This window comes from Tupaia chinensis, unplaced genomic scaffold, assembly GCF_000334495.1.
Source record: "Tupaia chinensis unplaced genomic scaffold, TupChi_1.0 Scaffold000423_1, whole genome shotgun sequence".
NCBI lineage: Eukaryota > Metazoa > Chordata > Mammalia > Scandentia > Tupaiidae > Tupaia > Tupaia belangeri.
This window is the reverse complement of record NW_006159928.1, coordinates 6,398,663-6,419,983: the sequence shown is the minus strand read 5'-3', so window position 1 is coordinate 6,419,983 and position 21,321 is coordinate 6,398,663. Positions and strand designations below refer to the sequence as shown.

The following is a 21,321-nucleotide window of genomic DNA, read 5'->3' as shown; positions in this document are numbered from 1 at the left end:
TTAAAGGCAAAACCCCAAAAAAAAAAAAAAAAAAAAAAAAAACAAGATCCTGCCATTTGATAGGAAGTGGTCGAATATGGAAGATTTATTGCTGAGTGAAGCAAACCAGGTTATGAAAGAAAGATAATTGTGTGTATCCACTTAATATATACTGACTATTCTCATTCTGTGGTAGATACTGAAATATTGGAAGACATAAGTAGTGAAAATAGTTGTGGATGCTGAAGACAGAGTGGAAAGGGGGGGGAGTAGGGAAGAGTATAGAGAAGGATAGCACGAGAATGGAGAGGCATGACATTTGTGGGAAATAGAAATGATTTATTACCTGTTGATAACATGTATAGTATTCTCAACTGGACTGGTCTGAGAAGTAAGTCATGTTGGGTAAATTCTTTTTACAGGCCAAATGATATATATTTGGTTGAATATTTAAAAAAATAATGGGAACAAATAATAATCTAAAAAAATGAAAAGCTATTTGATGATGATGAAGTGGATAAGTAATATATATCTTGACTGATATACATGTTAATTGTACTGGAAAAAGAAATATTGTACACTGTAAAGATGTACATGATTAAATATAAAAAAAGAAAAGAGAAGAAACTGTATGGTTATTGTTAACTGCATTTACTGAAATGTGAAAGCAACAGAATAACTTAAAGTTAGAACTTATAATGAAAAGAGGAAAAATTTGGAAAATTTGCAGCCTGGCAGTGTGGCAAAGAATGAAAAAGCATGTTTAACAGAAGAAATGTAGCTGAGAGACTGGTTTCTAAAGAGATCTGTGCTTGTAGAAGAGATAAAAGTACTAATAAACAGGCCAGTGGGAGAAATGTCCCTATGGTAGCTTAGAATTCTTCAGGACTGCCCCATCCATCAGAAGCTCAGAGGTCTGAGAGCACAAAAATAATCTCCAGGAACTGGTCCGTGGCATGCATCCTGCCTTGCATAGCCTGTAATTCCCTGTATTCCATTACAGGGCCCACTTGCTCTAGCCATGACTCAAGTAGCCTTCAGTGTGGCTGCCAATCCAGACAGCAAAGGCTGTAGGCCTTGGTACTGGCAGTGGAGTCATTGCATCCAAGTGGGGCTACATGTGATACTAATTCTCCAGGAGTGCAGAATACACTGTTGTGTGGTGGTGGTGTAGCCTCTTCCTAGATTTCAGAGACAGCATTGAAAAGCACGGGTCATTTAGGCAGAGATCTGTCACAGAGGCAGTGTGACCGCAGGAAACTTCCAGTAAATCAAGCCAAATGGAAATGCAATATCTGAGCAGAAAGTACCCTCTAAGAGGGCAATGCCTAATGGAGCTTCAGAGGTGGGACTTCCCTAAGACCTCAGAACTGTGTAGTTATCAGTGTGCAGCATCTGCAGACAGGAGACTCCTGTTTTGGGGGCCCAAGCCCCTCAGTGTATCCAGAAGATGGCACATGTAGTACCAGGAGCTAATGTCTGTCCACATGGATTTTGGACTTGCAGAGGCCTGTTACTCTTTTCTTCTGTTGGAATGGAAATTTCTATTCTGTGCCTGCTCTGCAATTTTATTTTGGGAGTACGTAATTTGTGTTGACTTCAGAGACTGCTAGCTAGGAATTTGCCGTCAGTTTCAAATGAGACTTTGGACTTTTGAGTTGATGCTGGAACAAATTAGGACTTTGGGGACTACTAGAATGGGATGATTGTATTTTATATGTAAGAAAAACATGAACCTTTGGGGTAGAATGTTTTGATTTGGATCACAGTTTGTCCCGCAAAGTTTCATGTTTGAAATTTTGACAATGAGTGGTAGTGAGGTCTAGGGAGTGGGAGGGGGGTCACGGTGATTGATCATGGTGGCAACAGTCTTATGAATAGATTAATCATGTGATTAATCATATATCTCAGACCCAGCAACTTCTAGTTTTCATGAGAAGGGGTTAGTTCTCACAAGAGCTGGTTGTTATAGAGTTGTCAGGAGGCCATACTCTCTTTGCACAACCTGCCATTCTCTGTGCTTCTATTGGCTATGTTGTAGCCTGGCCTGATGCTAGGGCTGTACCTCAGACTTTCCACCCACCAGAATTCTGAGATAATAGACTCTTTTTTTTGTTGTTTGTTTTTTTGAGCGAGAGATATTTGCTATAGTGCACGTGTGCTTGCTGGATGGACAGAGAGAAACAAAGAGACAGAGGCAAAAAATCACCTTCCAGAGGGGATGGTCCTGCCACTATCCTTTCTCCATTAAATTCCTATTTCTTTATAAACCACCCAGTCTCAGGTCTTTCTGTTAGGAACACAAAAATAGGCTAAGACAATACTTACTCAAATGGTTTTTCTTTTTCTAGAGAAAATCTCTTTATGAAAACAAATTGAAGAGACTACAGGAGAAGGTAGAAGTCTTAGAGGCAAAGAAAGAAGAATTGGAAACAGAAAATCAGGTGTTAAATAGGTAATATGTTTGTATATATATATGCCCTATGTGATTATTTTTATGTCATAGAACTTTACTTTGAATATCACGTAGTGTGTTTCCTTTTAAAATATACATTTTAAAGAGTTCTAGAACTATTTGTTAACCCCTAATGCACCATCCTTTATTTTTTTTTTTCTAACTGAATATTTCTTGAAATCCAAAGGTCTCTGTCACGTGCCAGATGTTTGTGTTAGGGTTAGGGCTGACAGAAAAGGTCACTGACTTTGGGGACATAACCAAAGGTCTAATAGCCAGGAGTGGCGTGAGAGTGGTAAGCTCTTGCTGCTGATACAACAAAACCATTGTAGTTCCTGCACAGTTCTGAAAATTGTGTTTGGTTTCCAGGTATGGAACAATATTAGGGGGCTATAGCTGCTGGTTTTGCAGTCACATCCAGGCATAGCTAATAATCTATATCATTTGTATATTTCACAAAGAGATTTACCATATTAAGTTGGTGTGTGACCTATTTGATTCAAGTTAATAAATTTTTTTTTTGAATTCAGCTACTTAGTGGTATAGTATTGAGCGCTTCAGCTATTTAAGTATTAGATTTTTCTAAAACAGAAATTGCCTATAATGTTATAAAGTGATGTTTTGTGATATGAACTGGTATTATTGAGTGGAATTATTACCACATTGTCAACAATTTTTTTAAAAAAACACTCAAGAGGTTTCTAGACTGTGGAGTTACGGGAAGCCACAAGACATTCTAAAACAAAATTCTGCTTACTACTTCTTTCATAACTGTTGGGTTGTTGGAAAAGCCATGACACATTTTTGCATAGAAAAATGTAGAAAAATGTTATTACTTGTATGACAACCCAATATTAATATTGAAATATTATCAGTTCAAAATTGAGACGCTGTGGTGCAGATCATCTAGAAGTTTGAGTGGTTTTACAACTATATTTGATTGCTGGTATGATGGATGGTCAGGAAGGTCATGTCTCGAAGGATTCTGCTGTGAAGGCTTGCAAAATTAGCTTGTTTCCCCATGCCATTTTCCTAAAGTTGAGAAAACCTCATCTATGTGATGACCTACTATACGAGATGAGGAAAACCAAAGTGTTTTTCCTGCTCTTCTGACATCAGATGTGTAGGGTCTTTCCCATACACTAAGCTATCAGTACTCCAGTGGCTACCAACTGGGTGTCCTATGATTCAGTACTGACCCTATCTTCTTGGATAGCATCAGATTCCACAGGGTAAGGGTTCAACTCTACAAGATTGCCCCCTACTTGAGATATCACTTACAAGCCCCAGGTTTGAATCTGTGCTTTTGACCAACTGACTATAAATTGGGGTTCTTACAAACCCCTCCTCCAATTCAAGTATATTTGCTAGAGCAACTCACAGAAATAGTAACTTGTGTTTACCTGCTTATTATAAGGAATATTACAATGGATACATATGGAGGTGACACATAGGGAAAAGTATATAGGAAGAGGCATGGAACCTTAATGCCTTTTGTAGGCATGCCATCCTCTGGGCACTCCATGTCTTCAATAACCTGGAAACTTCCCAAGTTCTTCCTTTAGGTTTTTATGAAGGTTTCATCACATAGGCATGATTGATTATATCATTGGCCACAGGTAATCAGCTGAAGTGTAGGGAGGCTGAAGCCCCTAGCTACCAATCATCTTATTACCATACAAAAGACATTCATCACTCTGGAGATGCCAAAGTATTTAGAAACTATGTGCCAGGAACCCAGGGCAGAGCCAAACATATGTTTATTATATAACAATATCACACCTATATTTTAAAAATTGAACTATACGAAATTCTGTTTGATCATGTTTCACCTAGAATGGCAGTTTCATAAGGTTCAACCCAGGATTTTCACTAGTTTTATTTGATTCCTTTTTTAAGATAAGGCATTCTTTTGGTTTAGAGTCTTCTTTTAGTTTCAGGATTCATGGCTAGGAGAAGATGGGAATGAAAGTAAAAGTATCACAAGATTTTTAAATTTTCGATTAATTGGCAAATGAGTTAGTAGCCTGCAATGCTAATAATAATCACATTTGATTAAGATGTAATGTCATAGTTCTTTCTATCTATCTTGGTAAACAGGTTGTTTACCTTGATATTAAATGTAGATCTTATAATTTAGAAATCATTCTCTTCTTATTTAAAATTACATCCTGTGGTCCATACTGTACTTTAGTAGGGTTTAACTATTAACGAGGAGAAACACTTTTTTTTCTTTTTAAGACAAAATGTTCCATTTGAAGAATATACAAGACTTCAGAAAAGACTAAAGGATATACAGAGAAGACATAATGAATTTCGAAGTCTGATTTTAGTTCCTAATGTACCTCCAACTGCATCCCTCAATCCTGTGAGCTTTCCATCATCAGCTATGGTTCCAGGCATAGAACTGTCTTTTCCTCCACATATGCAGGTATGAACATTTATTTTAGGGAAAAGGGCTAATCAGACATTACTGTAAGTTTTAAATATAGACCTAAAACTCCAGCTGTAAATGTGATCAGTGTTCAGAATTAGTCACGAAAATGGCATAACCATTTGGGACCAGTAGATGGTGTAATGGCTATGTCACTGGACTCCCAGGTAGTTGACCATGGTTTGAGTCTTGGACCTGGTGGCATAAACTCACATCGGGCACGTGTGCGTGCGTGCCCAAGATCCCAAGAGGAGAATGGAGAAGAGATTATGGCATGGCCATCCCCCCTGGGGAGTGGTTTTTCGCTTTCTGTCTCTCTGTCTCTCTCTGTCTTTCTGGTGAGCACACGCGTCCTATAGCAAAAACCTCTCCAAAAAAAAAAAAAGGCATAACCATATAAGGACAGTTTTAATTTTATCCCTTTCATTTACCATAGAAATTTGCTGAGAAATAAAGTAGATTTGTATTTGTTCTATCCATTAGTGATGGTGCTGGGAGTAAAATCTCCTATTATGTAATAGAAAAGAAGAAGTTGACTAATGAGTCTTTGAATAACATTGTAGCTTACTCATATACTACTAATTGCTATAGAGCATTTACTAATGAAAAATGCTTTGAGAGCAGGCATTAGTATTCCCAGTTCATAGATAAGAAAACTGGTTCGGAAAGGTGGGTGACTTGCCTCACGTCACAGCTAGTAAATGACAGTTAAATTTTAGACCTAAATCTACCTGATTCCAAAACATGGGCTTTTTCTACTTTATCAAGCCCCTGAGAAGGAATCTAATTGGATGATTTTCAGAAGATGAACTATTGATAAATAATCTTATAATATTGTAAGCATAGATGATTTTAGGCAGCAAATTGAATCTCCAGACTTAAGTGCTCTGTTTATAATAAACTGCTATTAAAACCCCAGTCTTATTCAGAAGTTACCATATAAGGATATTTGGTCCCTACATTAATATTTTCTAATTCACTAGTGGATTTATACTTAGCAAATTTTATACCTAGAAATGAACAGACTGTGGGTTTTGCCTAAGGCTAGAGGCAGAAGAGAAGCAAGGACCAGGCAGTAAGTTTTGCCCATGCTGCTGTGTCTGGACCCTAAAATGGTAATCATTTCCTTGCCGGGTGCCACAGTCCTGTATAAAAGAGACAGCTAGAGGCCTCTTCTTTTTCTACTAGTTTTCCTAACAGTTTCTTTTGCTATGTTTTCTCCATGTCTTTTTAAGGAGGAACAGCATCAAAGGGAACTTTCTCTACTTCGCAAAAGACTAGAAGAACTAGAAACAACACAAAAGAAACAACTAGAGGAACTTGGATCTCCTGCGGAATGATAATCGTGGAGAAAAGACAGATCAAAAAGGGTGAAGTCAGTGACTCAGTAAAGCTTAAGTACTCACATATGTGGCATGTAGATCTTTTATTACTCTTTGCCAAAATACTTGAATGTGCCTCAAGAAAAGGTACCAGCAAATGCTATATTGCATGAGTATCAGGATTTTAGGATTATACTAATGACAAGTGATGCATTAAAGGAAACACTTTCAGAGATATTTAGAATATTGACACCTCTTTGAAAATGTAAGAGTAAATAAAAGGAATTAGGGGCTCAAGTTTTTAAATATTTATTCATTTTACTTTGTTGAATTTGGCATTTTGCCTGAATATGCCATCTTGAATTCCTCTCCCTCATCTTTGAGGTGCTTGGCAACAACAGGGTCAGTAAATATCTTCTGGTTTACCACATACAAGACTTACAAGCCTCTAGTTTTTGAAAAATGACAATTTAAAAGCATAAAAAAAAATAAAGGTATCTAAATATATATATATTCACAAAAGGCTACCTTTTATAAAAGTTGTATGCACATAATTTATTAAAGAACTTAATAAATATTTTTCTATCTAACTATATTGTCTTGTGCTGAATTTCACTTTGCCCATACAATATATATTTAGAGTGCAGAAAATCTCGATTATTTTGTCTTTGTTGAATTAGAATTAATAGAAAATAATGAAGTACAAATAATTAAATCCTGTGGCTATATTTAAAAGTGGGCCATTGATTGTAAAACTAGAATCTACCAAAGTCCTTCTAGAAGTATTGTTTGGTGTTTAACTTTGACTCTTGCTGGTTTGGATCTACCAAATAACCATAAATGTCTTATTTCTGTGTGTTCCTATGTATGCCATCATTTACTTATTTTCACTGCTGTATCCTTTGGAAGCTTTTTTAGATAAATCTTTAGAGGAATTCCATTGGAATAACTTCCTGTCAATAAGGCAGAGCTCAAGTTTGCCAAATTAAGTGGAATGTTATTATCTAGTACTCTTCACTGTCAAAGTCCAAGTTGATAGTGGAGACCAGGCCTGTGCGTCGCATCATTTAGCAAGGAACTAGGTTTACTTACTATGTAATACAACTGTTTATTCACACAGAGGATGCAGTGACACCTCATTCCTGAAAAATAATTAATTTCCATGGAGCTACTTAGAATAAAAACTCTATTACAACCAGAAAATTAAAAAAAGAAAAAAAAAAAAGACCACAGTTACATCAAAATGTTTATTTTTGGATATAGACATTTAAAACATTCATCTCCAAGAACAGCTTCAATCAGGTATACAATAAGAAATAGACTTTTAAATCCTAATACGGAAAAGATAACAGAATTAATTTTTAAATGCTGCTGTAGACACTAGTGTTAAAAAAAAAGTTTATAAATGAATTGTTTTGCACCAAAAAAATATGCAAAGAAACTTGAAAATAGAAATCGTTTGCCATTTGTTTCTCTGGTTGCTGTTTAATATAGACCCAGTGACTGATTGTCTTCAGCACACATCTAATTTGGCCATTTACTGCATTTGGCTAATGTGATCCAAAATGTGATCTAGAGAGTGCTTTTCACTGGAGGATTGACAAACACGCTACATACATTAGTGAATCTTCACACCACCTCAGTGAGGTAGGTTAGAAATATACAGAAATCGAGGCACAAAGAGGTAAGTGACTTGCCCAAAGTTCCCAACAGCACAGTCCCTGGTAGAGGAGGTAACTCTCCACACGGGACTCGTGTGCTAGAGAGCTGGACAGGGACACCCTCATGTAGCATTTAGTAAATACTTAGATAAAGCTGTAGCTGATCCTTGGAATTTTCTGTACCCTAAAGAAGGGGAAGTCTTTTGGGCAACTCTCCTACCCTTGGCTCTCAACTGTCCTCTGCTGTTCTCTTATGAACTCCTCCACCTTCTTGGAGATTCTAGCAGCCTTACATGGGGACCAGACCTCTCACCTTTATACTTGTAAGTAACCTATTTGGTAGTATTTTTGAGGTGTGTCCACCGGACAGACAGTGGTCAAAAGTGACAGGATTGGGAAAGTGCCTATCAGGGCAGTAACTGCTTATTTTTTCTGACTGGTTTGTTGAGGTTTCACCTCTCTTGCTTAAGGAGCAAAAAAGAACTGTGCTCGTCCTAGACGAATTCATGGTTAAATCCTGATGTTTCATACAGTGTTGACAGATGATTTTAAGGGGTATGTGGTCAGTGTTTTATTTGCTACCTGAACAGTTTCTTTCATAGAAAAGGGATTTGGAGCACCAAGGGTAAAAGGTGCCTGCCACCAGAAAAGCTTGAGAGAATTGCCAATTTCATTTGTTACTTCTGGTTTAATAGAAGGAAAACACAGTGGTATTAAAATTGGTCATGAGCAGCAAAAATTCAGGAATAAAAAATTACTAATAAAAAGACTACAGTATAACTGGATAGGGAATTCTTTAAAAAGAAAGGCATGAATAAAATGGGTATTTTAAATTCTTTCTCCCATGAGGAATACTTTCAAAAAGTACATAGTAAGACTAAGATACCAAGTTGTATACTAATGTTTTTCAGGCCTTGGGCCTCAAATATATATATTTATATATAATACTCCAGTGTGAACAGCAATTTGATGAAATGTAAAATGTATCTCCTTTTTTTTTAAATCACACACAAGTATTTATAACCACAGGATTCACCAGAAGTCTAAAGCAAGGAGACACTAGTATAGAAATGTAGGATTGAGGGAGTGAATTATGCTTCCACAGATAGTTCTGATCAAATGTTTTGAAATTGAGATAAATGATTTTTTTTTTTTTTACAATACCCAACACACCCACTATCAAATACATTCAGTATGAAAAAATAAATGGAAATAAAGGGAACATACATTAGGACAAAACATCTGGATAAAAGGTTGTTACCTTCAAATAAAGCCCCACTCACTCTCCTTGCTTTAGAGCTCCTTGGTGAGATGGAGGTGAGTTAGGTGGAGTGCAGTTGGTGACCACTGAAAAACACGAGCCCTTTCAACAATGTTGCAACACTGTTAGTTTTTGGTTTAAACACACACACACACTCACGAATGCTAAGTGTACACACTACCAAATTCTGTGGTCAGCTTTTCCAAGAACTACTGGGGAAAGTTTCAATGCTGCAAATCCTCGAGGTTGCCCTAACACCCCCACCTGTTTCCAAATGACTCATTTCACATTTTTGTTCTGAGCATTGGCAGTACTCCTTTTCTGCAGAGGTGCAGTGTAGTCACAAGTGCTACATAGCTGTAGTTTTTTTGAACAAAACCACTTATATCATTGTGCTTAAGTGGAGACTGTAATTACAATACTGACACTTGCTTACTGGCCCTGTCTTCTCTGTAAACGAGGCTGTTTGCAACAACCACTTCAGCTTTATTTACAGAAGGGTTCCCACAGTATACACACAGGCACCATGGTTGGTATGCTTTCTAAAGCTGTGCATGTGCCCTGGTCTCTCGAAAAGACAGTGCTCAAAGTGGAACCTATGTGCAAACTTAAAAACTAACGACAGTGTAGCTCAAGTAGCTATTTTGCTCCCAAGTCGTCTGAAGAACGTTACCAGGTTAAGCCAGGCCCCCGAGTGCTTACATCCACTTGCATTTCTTCTTTTCATCAAATAAGACCTTTACATGCAAGAGTTGTTTCTGAGCTTCTTCCAGCCCTCGTTCTCTTTCTAGTTTATTTAGAATCTGTTGACAATTAGAACAGTTATTTTAGATATTGTGGTTTTAGCATTATAATTCTGTTTTTTTGCATTCCTGATGCTGTGAGTGGTAAAATCTGTATGAAACAGATGCCAACATTTTCTTCGATCATTTACATACTCACTTTGCAAGTTGTTTTGCTAAGTCATTATCACAGGATCAACAACACTTTGGCTTAAAATAGAGGCTCCCAAGAAATACCAACTATTTGCTTACAAATATGGGGCCAGACTTCCAAGGCCCTGCTTTATGCATTATGTCACAGCCATTCCAAGCACAGCAAGCATTCCTGGCAGCCAGCATGCAGGCAAGTATTTCTCCTTAAATGCAGCAGGCAGGGGCATCCTAGTTAGAGAGGAATACTTCCCTCCCCTCCCATCCTGGGCAATGTGGCTCCCTCCTCGCCCTTCCCCTCCCCAGTGCTTCCCTTCTCACCCCTGACCCCTGGAAAGAGGGATGCTTATCATGTTTAAGGAACTCATTGCCTCTACCCTACCTTAGCGCTTCACTTGATCTTCAAGTAGCAAATGGAATTGGTGAGCTATTCTCACCATTGACATGGATAGCCTGTCCCAGCATGACTGAGTGGGGGGGAATCAGGGAAGGGGGAATTAACATATATTTGGAAACAACGCATCTGATGAATGTGTCTGTGTGAATTCCCAAAGAAAAAAATCCAGATTAAGGAGAATTAATCATAAAGGAGAATGGCTTATTGAAATAGTTGCTTAAGTTAGAAATATGTCATCATTTCATATAACTCTTGAGTATAGAATCTAGGCGATTTAACAAGCTTAGCTTTCGTTTTTAGCAGATTACATCAGGCATAAGCTGGTCCCGTTTCAGTAGGCCACCACTACTCTTCAGAGTTACCTTGAGTCAGTGTGGCTGTAGGCCCCATGAACTCCAATGTAAATTCAGGACAGTCCCAGGGTGGGCAGCATGATACAACTACAGGAGGGGCAGCCGTGTGCAGGGTCTGGCTTGGTGCCAGGATCCCCCATCTCCGACAGGCTTCCTGGCCTCCCTTTCTGGCCATTTGGGATGCCAGAGCTGTCCTGAGATCTACTTAATGCTATAGCCAAATCCTTGTGACTGACTCAGGTTTAAAAAGGGATGTGACATAAAATCTTACCTCATCAAAATATTTTACGATGTACTTGTAGATTTCTGTCAAGGCCACTTCTTCATTAAATTCATTTTCATGTTTCTAAAAGAAAGACTTGTTGAGAGATTCTGAAAAGTCTTTTCTAAAAAGTAACCAAAATAAGCTTATTTTGCCTTCTAATAATACCTTAGATTCCTGAGTTAAGAATTCTTCCATTTCTGAAGATGACAATGGAGGCAAATCCCTGATTGCTTTATAATAAGATTTTACTTCCTCTTTGTAAGTTGGAATATCCTTGGCATAGAGAAGTTTATTAGTTGGTGCTTCCTGCAAAAAAAGCAACCATGGCCAAAAGGGTGAAAACTCATAGGGAATTTATAACAGTGCCACCATTGCATAACAATGAACCACCACCACCATCTTACCTCCCGCCAACAAGTCTTCATGCAATAGGCCTTAATAAGTTGTTCACTGAATGACTGACTACCATCTAGATAGTTCTGGTGAGTCACTGTTATTTTCAGGCGAATTAAATGCTAATATATTCTGCCTTCCTCTCATAAAAGAACTAAAATTATTATTTTTGCATGATTTTGAGTTACTGTTAACAATGGAACTTATTTCAATCATAGTTCATTACTAATGGTTGTAAAAAAGCCTGAATTAAAACATTTGCTCTCATCCTCACCCACCAGTGAATTTTGGCATTTATAAAAGACTTGATTGTAGGTCTGATTGAGCCCTTTATATAACCATGAAACTGGTAAGTAATTGGCGGTGGCAGATTTTCCAGCTTGTTCCTTTTATTTCATTACATTATAAAGATCTTGCAGTTTCCTCAGAGAAGGATGTGGTCATTAGTATTGGTGGCTCTGATGTTTGATTTTGCACAGGTTCTCTGGCAGTTTGCATGGTTTTGTGTAATTGTAATAGTGATAATATTTTAAAAGTCAAACGAAGGTTTTACTTTACGAAGTCACTATTTTTCACAAAATGTTTAAAAAGTCTACTCAGGGAAGATAAGTTAATAAGACTAATGGCCCCGTACATTTTAGAGGCCATGAGGATGAACCAGTGGTTCGATGAACCATTCTATAGGATGCCTAGACTGAGATATTACTGCGATTTTTCTCATTTCTCAAAACGAATGAGAACCCAGGAATCATGTGCTCCATCATTCATTCAGTGAACAGCCAGGCACTGCGCAGTGGGTGTACGAAGATGAAGACCAGTACTTGCCCTAAAGAAGCTCACAGTCTGGTTTGGAAAGACGAATGTACATAGTGCTTACTCTGATAGCAGTAATTAGTAGCAGAGCATAAAGAAAAGGATTGCAGAGCTGGACAAATCAGAGATCCTTAATTCTACTTTGCGTGATCTCAAGAAAGACTTATAACCTCTCCGAGCATCAGATTCCTTGTCGATAAAATAAGGGTTACAGTAACTAACTTCTGTGGTACTTGTGAGGATTAATTGAAATACACCAAGAACATGGCAAGGAATCCGTAAACAGCTCTTTTTGCCACAAATTAACATGTAAATGTCATTCAGTGTGCTGCAGTAAGATGAACTTTATTAGTCAAATGGAGAAAGTGCTGTAGAAAATACATCTGGGGGAAATTTGCAAAGTAAGTATATTTAGACTGATATGAGTCTCACAGTTTCTAGTACACATTTGGAAATCATATTTGTTAAATGAGCAAACTATTTGTGAATGAATGAACAAGGGCTGTGAGTCAGGACAGAGAGAAGCTAAGGGATATGAAAATGTGGTTCGTGGTGTGTCTGGGAAAGGTAAGAGCTGCAGACTGCAGGGTGTGTGGAGTGTGCGAGGGACTGATGAGGCCAGTAAAAAGGGCTGAAGCCACTCGGGAAGTGCCACATGGCACTGTGAAGATCTTAGCTGGTAGGTTAGGGCAAGTATTGGCTGTCTGTAAGTCGGACACTGTGAGAATGGATTTTTGTTTCGGAAAGAAAACCCAAGAGAATGAAAATGAAACGGTTAAGGGATAGGTGGACAGCAGGGGTGCTGATTAAGAGGCAGTTACTGGAACTAGCAGGTGGCATGGTGGTTAAGCCTCTGGACTCTCACATGGCTAACTGCAGTTCAAGTCTCAGACCCAGCAGTTTGAAAGTCATACCAGGTGCATGTGCATATGTGCCCAGAGTCCTAAAATGAGAATGGAGGAAAAGAGACTGTGGCATGGCCTTCCCCCCCGCCCTGGAGGGGAGTGACTTCTCACTGTTATATATATATATATATATTACGCCAGTAGGGAAAAAGGAATTGAGTGGTACCCAGCTAACTGGGAATATGGCTACAAGAAAGAAAGGGAGAAGGCAAAGAGGTCAAAGATAATGCTGAAAAGTCTCTCTCTCAAAACTATGTAATGCTAGGGAACCCAAGAAGTAAAACAGGTTCGTTTTGCAGGAATAGTGGTGCCAGAGGTTAGATGAGGAGTAGGAATCTGAGGCACTTGTGCAACAACACTCTGTTCATTCCAAGTACTCTTAAAATCCTGCTGTAAACAGTCACTGCTTAGTGTTCAAAGATGTTTGGAGATCCCCTGGGTATAGACATTGCTCAGGTGAATGTATTTTGGACTCCTCGAGTGAGACCAAAGCATTGCTTTCAAAGTTGGCTCTGTATTTTTATTGTTTGCTCTCTTGGGGCTTTTGATTAGCAATGAAAACTGTAAGAAAGCAATATTCATGCTTTGATCATAAACAGATAAACTGGTCTTGTTAGAAATCTCAGGCAAGTCTTTTTTCCCCATAAGTAATTTGTCATATTCAAATAGACTTAAGTCTATGTGTATGTTCAGATGGAATTAGCTGAGGAAAATTCAGTAGGTTCATACTTTGGGTTAATAGTTCAACAGAGTCTGTAGAATGGTCTTCTAGGAAATGTCTACTTTGTGGTAGAGTTTTTCATAGGAAAATCCTACAATAGGATGGGGTAATTATTTCAGTTTTCACTTTTGAAAAATTAGATTAAAATAAAAATGAGGTTTTAAAAACAAATTTACAGTAACCAACGGACTCTTTCTAGCTGGTGTTGTTTAGAACAGTTGTTTATTATTTGAGCATTACAAGAAAGGTGGAATGCTTCAGCCTCATGGGAGAATGGACAAGAAATACCGAAGCCTTACCTTCCCTAATTGCTGCTCTGTGAGAGAAAAAGCATCCATGAACGCCTGGGCAATCACTGACAGACAGCCATCTATGTGTGGGGTCTTCTTAATGTCAAAGACAAACTGAGGGTTCTTCAGGATGTTTACCCAGAAGCGAAGAGGAAGGCTGTTCAACGGAAGAATAATCTCTTTTTAAATAGGGGCCATTCATAGGAGGCCAATGGTCTGTTTAATCACAGTTTGCAAACAGGTGTTTTTGTCCCTGTATTCAAGTACACGAATCTGCTTAGCCAAACGTACCAAGCAACAGAAGGCAGTATCGCTCAGACCAAGAAAGGGTTAAACTGCAGAACACTGGAAGGTGGCTAGAGAAGTTTGAAAGTGGCTGTGGATAGACCAAGAATTTTATCCAGATAGTTCTTGATTATCTGAGGGGATGGCTACCACTGAGAGCATCTTAGCCCTCCAGCAGCTGAGCTCTTCCCACTCCCTCTCAAGTGTGACACCCAAGTCTAACACCACCATCTCTCACCTGGGTGACTGCCCCTAGCTCCTGAGTTTATTCTCACTCCTCTTAACAAGGTCAGATCTTGTCTCTCCCCTGCTTGAACCCTCTGCAGCTCTCCTCCCTGCAGACAACACCCCTGCGTGACCTGGCCCTGGCCTCCCTCCCTGGCTATTCTTGATTCATTCCCACTCAACTGGCCTCCTCAGTGTTCTTCACTCTTGCCAGGCAAGCTCACACCTCAGGACTTTTGCACATGTCTGTCTTCAAACCCTCGCCCTCTATCATCTCATGGTTTCTGCTCTCTCCTCTTTAAAGTCTTGGCTCAATGTCATCATCTTCCTGAGACCTTCTCTGCCCACCCTGCCCTAACACTCCCAACTTTCCCACTTCTTCCACTGCATTTCTAATATACCACAATTTATGTCTTGTACAAATTGTCCCCACGTCTTAGAACACAAGCTGCTCTTTGAGGATGCGGATTTTTCCCTCTTTGTTCATTATGATGTCTTCAGCGTCTAACAGTGCTTGGCACATAGTAGATACCCAAAACAATATTTGAATATGGACTTGGGCATCATTCAGAGTCCTTCTGCTATCTCCTCTTCAACTCTGGCCCTCTCAGTACCTCCACCACATGCTGCTAGGTCTCTCCACAGCTCTACTGTCCTGGCTGCTGCCCTGCTCAGATGCTGCAGTCTTCTTGGGGACCCGCAGCCCCCAAGCTTGGTATGGGAGGAGCAGGTCTGAGGATATGAGACTAGAGCACAGGAAGAGAGTACGCCAGAGTAGAAAGCTGGTGTAGATCTGGATTAAAATGGAGATCAGTCCTAGAGCTCTAGAACTTCAGCTTTTAATATTCAAGGGACCAGTCATGGCACAATAGTAAAATGCGACATTTAGTAAGGCAAGCCTGCTTGGGAAGGTTCCCAGTTCAAGTCTGGAGACCTCCCTGAGGACACCAGGCACACATTTGCCTATGATCCGGGGCTGGCTGAGGCTGGAAGATGGATCCCAGCATTAAGAAAAAGCATCCATAGGACCAGCAGTTAGCGTAATGGCGATGTCGCTGGACTCCCACGTAGTCGACCATGGTTCGAGTCCCAGACCCAGTGGCTTCAACTCATGCCGGGTGCGTGTGCGTGTGTGCCCAAGTTCCTGAGAGGAGAATGGAGGCTTGGCAATCCCCCCTGGGGGGGGATTTCTCACTTTCTATCTCTCTGTCTGTTTCTGTCTGTCTAATCTCACCACGTGCCCTATAGCAAAAAAAAAAAAAAAAAAAAAACCCCAAAAAAAAAAAAAAAAAAGAAAAAGCATCCATGTTGTGTGTGTGTGGGGTTGTCTCTTGCTCATGGAGGAAATAAAACAAAAACTTATTTAATATGGTATGACTGACTCCAGTGCTTGAGAGGCCTCGAGCTTGCACTTAGAAGTTCTACATTTTAACTCTTGAGTCTTATTCAATTTATGCACAGAATATTTGAAATAGAGTAATGAGGTTTTTGTTTGTTTGTTTTTAAACTAAGGAGACATTTAGAATGAATCTGAATACCTTGCCTATACTTAAGGTCTTTTTTTTTTCCCCCCAAAGTGCACATGTGCTTACTAGAGAGAAAAAAAAAAGGGGGGGGAGAAATCACCCTTCAATAGGTTGTGGTCTTGCCACAATCCTTTCTCCTCCATTTCTCCATCCTATCAAGATTTGGTGCACAAAAATAAGCTTGGTATGTTTTTCAAGACACTGAGACCGGGATTCGAACCATAGTCAATCATGTGGGATCTAGCTCCCTTGACCTCTGGGCTATAGATGTTGGCCCAAGGTAAAATGTTAAAGTACAAAACCAAACAAAACACAAACCTTTGGCTAATTCTTATGGTATCAGAGCACTGCACTGGAGAAAAAAATAGAAATTTGTATACAGAATCAGAATATATTCAGCTTGGAAATTGCAAAGTAATTGATTATTTTAGGGACAAATGAAAGTCTTTTCTAATAGAAAAATGATATGGTAAATGCACATCATCTTTTCTCATCTTTTGCTGGTCAAGTTAAACTTAATATTCCACACAAAGTCTTTTTCATACATTAAAGATAACAGAGTTTGTTAATTTTATCCTCAAGAATAGGATTCTCAGCATAGGAATGGTTTCATTTGTTGTTTAAAAATAGTAACAGTGGAGAAACTACTTTGCTGCAAGAGCTTACCAAACCCAGATTCGGATAGAGTGATAAAGGAATCCTTCTGTAAGTATCTCTGCCCTTAATATTCTGTCCCAGATTCTTGAAAACAGCCAGTAATCACCTACATTCCCACCTGTTTGTTTTCCAAATATGCACGACATCAGGATCTGTGATTTTTTTGTTTTCTGCCTGGGCATCCAAAAAGTCAAAAAAGTATTTTATAGCAAACGGTGCTCTGCTATTGGGTAAACTCCAAATGCTTCTGAAAAGTTTTTCAAGCACAGAATGAATTGCCACCTAAAAGACAGAAAACATCGGGTGCGGGAGATCAAAAACCACACAAGTACTTTCAAAAACATAACAGACAAAGCAAGTCCAAGTTCAGAGAAAATGATGTGCAAAACAGAAAATCAAGCCAAAGAGAAAAACGTATAATTGTCAGACGAGGCCAACACTCACAGTGTGGGACAAAGGTCCTGAAAATCCATGCCCAGGTTTAGATTTGGCTCATAAGCTTCTTGCTGATAACACTGTTCAGTCAACAGGGAGGATATCTTAGAAATCTCTAGCAGCTGAAATGGCAGTTGTAGGGCTGTCCACATAAACCAAGAAGCCACAGATACTTGGCTTTTAGTAGTTATGATCAGCCTGGAACAACTCAAATGATGCTGCTGTTTCCAGAATGTTTTCTGTTGCATCTATTTCCATCATAGGGTTTTATTGTGTGCTTTCCAAAGCGTTTGAGTATTTTACAAAAACCAAACAGGCTGAGCTCTGTGGGACAGCTGAGAAAATCAAGAGGCTTGGGCCGTCCTCTACCCATTAAACAAATCTCCTAAGCTCTAAGCAGATTCTTTGCTATAATCTGAAGAAGCGTGCCCATCAAGTTACTAGGGCCAGGTGTAGATAATGGCATTTATATTACTAGTCATTTCGGGGGGAGGGGGGATCAACACAGACTTCTGTTAATCTCCCCTAAAAGCTAGATAAAGTAAAATTTGCTCCCAGTTTGGTATTCCACTGGCTTTCACATCTGACACTTTTATATGTGAATTGAATTCTTAATTTCATAATGAAAAATACAATCAGTAAGATTTACTGGGTTTATAGTCACTGACCTCCTCCCCCCATTTTATTTGCAATTCAAAGAAAGAGTTTTATTGCTCATCTATAATAACAAGTAAACAAAAAGGAATAATTATGCTGTCAGCCTAAAAAATAACAATAGCGAGATGGTGGGTGCAGGCCTTAGGAACAATATTAAATCTCTAATTGAAGATGCTACTGTAGAAATGTATAAAGTGCCGTTATCTCTCCAGTTCATAAAAGAGAGAAGGAAAAACGAAGAAGAAAGGGGTATGAAGTGTTTACAATTTAAACTTTCATTTTGCTTTGCTCTAAGGCACAAGGGATTTGTAACATTTTCACACTTCAGTGGAAATTAAGTCAAACACATCAGACACCCCCAAGGTAGCCATAAACGCGTTCCCAGAACAGGAAGCGTACCTTGGTTGACAGCAGCTTCGTCAGATACATTTCTTTTACTTTGAACTTGTGCTTCCCTCGATGTCTCTTTCCTTGCACATCTTGGAATGCCTCCGAATCTGGTAAAATCTTAAGGAAAGACAGACCAGAGGCGTTACCCGAGGAAACCATTCATGCTACAGAAAGCATGCGATTCAGCAGTGAGCATAAGAAAGCCCCAACTCACCAAATGGCAGTGGTCGTCCGAGTATTCCACATCTGAATTTTTTTAGGAAAAGAAAGGCAGTCCATTAAAAAAAAAAAAAGAAAAGAAAAGAAAAGAAAAACAAAAAACAAAAACCTCCACGGGCTAGTTGGCCTTCTTATAAAAAGCCCCATTTGTCCTATAATCCGAAGAGGTTACTTGAGCTCTTCTTGAGCTCTTCATAGCTGAGTCTGCTGCATCTTAGGGTCTTAACTGTGTGAAGATAGGAAGGGCTAGGGACTGGGGTGGGACACAGGTTCCCTGTCCCTGCAAGTCTCAAACAGATGCATCTGGGGCACCTCATACAGGCCAGAAGCTGTACAGTAATTTTATGCACAGTAAGAATCTAACAAGGGACCACATCCAGTCTGGAGGGTTTCTTTGAGGAAGAGATGTTTGAGCTGAAGCTAAATGAATGGCTAGGTAGGCAGGCAAATGGAAGACTAGGATTTGAAAAAAGAACAATGAGGTGGAGCTCACAGAGCAAGTGGAAGGTGACACAGAGTGACTTGATGAAATGCTTGGCTGTAAAGAGAATACGTGGGTAGGGAACCAGCAGTTGGTGTAATGGCTATGTCGCTGGACTCCCACGTAGTCGACCGCGGTTCATGTCCCGGACCCGGTGGCTTAAAACTCACACCGGGCGCGTGTGCGTGCGTGCCCAAGATCCCGAGAGGAGAATGGAGGAGAAGGGATTGCGGCGTGACCATCCCCCTGGGGGGGATTTCTCGCTTTCTGTCTCTCTGTCTCTGTCTGTCTGGCGAGCGCACGCGCCCTATAGAGAAAATCTCTCCAAAAAAAAAAAAAAAGAGAATACGTGGGTAAACAGAGGGAAGAGTGGGATTAAGGTACTTCATGTTTTGTTTTGAAGAGAGATACAAGAACATCCTGAAATGCTAATGGCAAAAAGGAATCAAGGGGAAGGGCAAGTGTGAATCCAGGTGTGAGAGAAGAGATTGGTGTTAACTCGGAGGGCTGGAAAGGATGGTGGGATCCAAGGCACAGAGAGAGACTGGCCTAAGGTGGGCACAAGGACAGCCCACAGGTGGCAGGGGAAGTAGGAGGAGGACATGCCAGAGCAAGTAGTTAGGTGGCTTTAATGTTGAGGAATTCTGATGTCTGTTTTCTCTGTGAAGTCATCTGCTGCTAGTCAGGAGAGCTATGTGGGTCAGAGCTCTAAGGATAGAGGTAGACATGAGAACACAGAGTGGGGCTGCCTAGAGAAACCCAGGGAGAGTGGGCTGTGCTGAGGGCTCTGGTCAAGCTGGACACCATGAAGCTACAGTGACCCCAACTGTGCTGTCAGGGGCCTCTCTCCTGTGGCTGGCTGGCTGTAGGATCGGGAAAGGCTAATGACTGGGTTAATCTAGGGCCACCATTTTGACAGAGGGGCAGCAGGTAGGAGTATCAGCAGGACAGCCATCATAATGATGACTCTTCAGGGTCTGGATGGTGGCACAACGGTAAGCTGTGAGGCTGTGATCCACATGGGAGGGTTTGGGACTGAGTCTGGAGACCTTCAGTACACTGGGTGTGTGTATGCCCATGACCCAGGGCTGGCAGAAGCTGGGGGTGAACTGGCATCTAATGTTCCCGTTGAAGTACTCTGTTTCTCTTATGGAAGAAATGAATAAACATAAAACAAGTGATGGCTCAGATGGATTGGACAGGGAGGCAGGAGTGCTGACTAACCGGAGATCCAAACCTAAGGTTCTATTTGATTTCCAGGTAACGAGCCTTTCAAATGGCCCAATCTTTGAAGCTTAAAAACATTAGAGCATGGTGATTATGGCCCTGGATTCCCACAGGGCCAACCATAGTCTGAGTTCCAAACCTGGCAGCTTGAAAATCACTCCAGCGCGTGTGCGTGCGTACCCAAAATCCCAAGAGGAGAATGGAGGAGAAGGAACTGTACTGTGGCCACCACCTCTGGGGATGTGAAAGTGATTTTTCACTTTTCCTTTTTTTCCCTCTCTTTCTGTCTCTAGCAAGTGCAAAAGCCAAAAAAAAAACCAAAACCAAAACCAAAAAAAAAACCCAAACCAAACCAAACCAAACAAAAACAACAAAAAACACAACAACAAAAATGACTCTCCTACTGTTTACCATGCAAGGACACCATCACACTTACGCCACTCTGACAGCTGCCCTTCACAGGCTTCACTATAGCGCAGTGTAGTAGTGGAAGGTGGGGGACCACAAAGGGGTGTCCGACAGCCTACCAAGTTACCCTGTTTATGTAATCAGGAGCCTGGCATTTCCTGCTTTCCCTGACCAATGTTAGGACCCACCAGGCTCCTTCTAGCACTGAATCCAGAACTGGGGAGCCCTTAGGCTATATGTGTGAGAAGAACCTGCTGCTGAGAGTCCTGCAACCTTTCCAGGACTGAGAATTTTGATGATCTTACCTGGAGTTTAATTTCTCTAAAGACAAACCTGGAACAGGACCTGAGGATTTCCTAAAGGCTCCATCACAGTGTCTTCCTGCCCCAAGGCTATGAAGGAGTGGCCCAGCGACTTTAGAGACTGGCCTGCTGACTTTCCCATAACCCAAAGCTGCCTCTTTGGTTTGTCTCTCTCCCCTTTCTGGGAATCTTGCAGATGCTATCACAAGGAGACTTGGACTTTCTAAGTGGATTATCTTGTTTGTTCAGCGCTCGCAGGGCTGCGTGACTGTCTGCAAGCTTCCCTCTCAGTGTGCCCAGGGAGCTCCTCTGCCAGCCCCTTTCCTGC

The 21,321-nt window shown here is 40.3% G+C and overlaps 2 protein-coding genes across 2 annotated transcripts in view; one reads left to right on the top strand and one right to left on the bottom strand.

The window, feature by feature from the left end:
* Nucleotides 1–6,733, top strand: part of LOC114008966 (centrosomal protein of 83 kDa-like) — a 37,095-nt gene extending 30,362 nt beyond the window's left edge. The window contains exons 7-9 of the mRNA XM_027774311.1: nt 2,331–2,434; nt 4,676–4,865; nt 6,104–6,733. Of these exons, the coding sequence (XP_027630112.1) occupies nt 2,331–2,434; nt 4,676–4,865; nt 6,104–6,208 (399 nt within the window). The 3' untranslated portion in view covers nt 6,209–6,733. The remainder of the gene's footprint in view (nt 1–2,330; nt 2,435–4,675; nt 4,866–6,103) is intronic.
* A 1,551-nt stretch (nt 6,734–8,284) lies between these two features.
* Nucleotides 8,285–21,321, bottom strand: part of PLXNC1 (plexin C1) — a gene marked incomplete at its 5' end in the record, with an annotated part of 177,452 nt that continues 164,415 nt past the window's right edge. The window contains 7 exons of the mRNA XM_006154842.1: nt 8,285–9,915; nt 11,066–11,140; nt 11,225–11,365; nt 14,191–14,338; nt 16,993–17,156; nt 18,366–18,473; nt 18,571–18,602. Of these exons, the coding sequence (XP_006154904.1) occupies nt 9,811–9,915; nt 11,066–11,140; nt 11,225–11,365; nt 14,191–14,338; nt 16,993–17,156; nt 18,366–18,473; nt 18,571–18,602 (773 nt within the window). The remainder of the gene's footprint in view (nt 9,916–11,065; nt 11,141–11,224; nt 11,366–14,190; nt 14,339–16,992; nt 17,157–18,365; nt 18,474–18,570; nt 18,603–21,321) is intronic.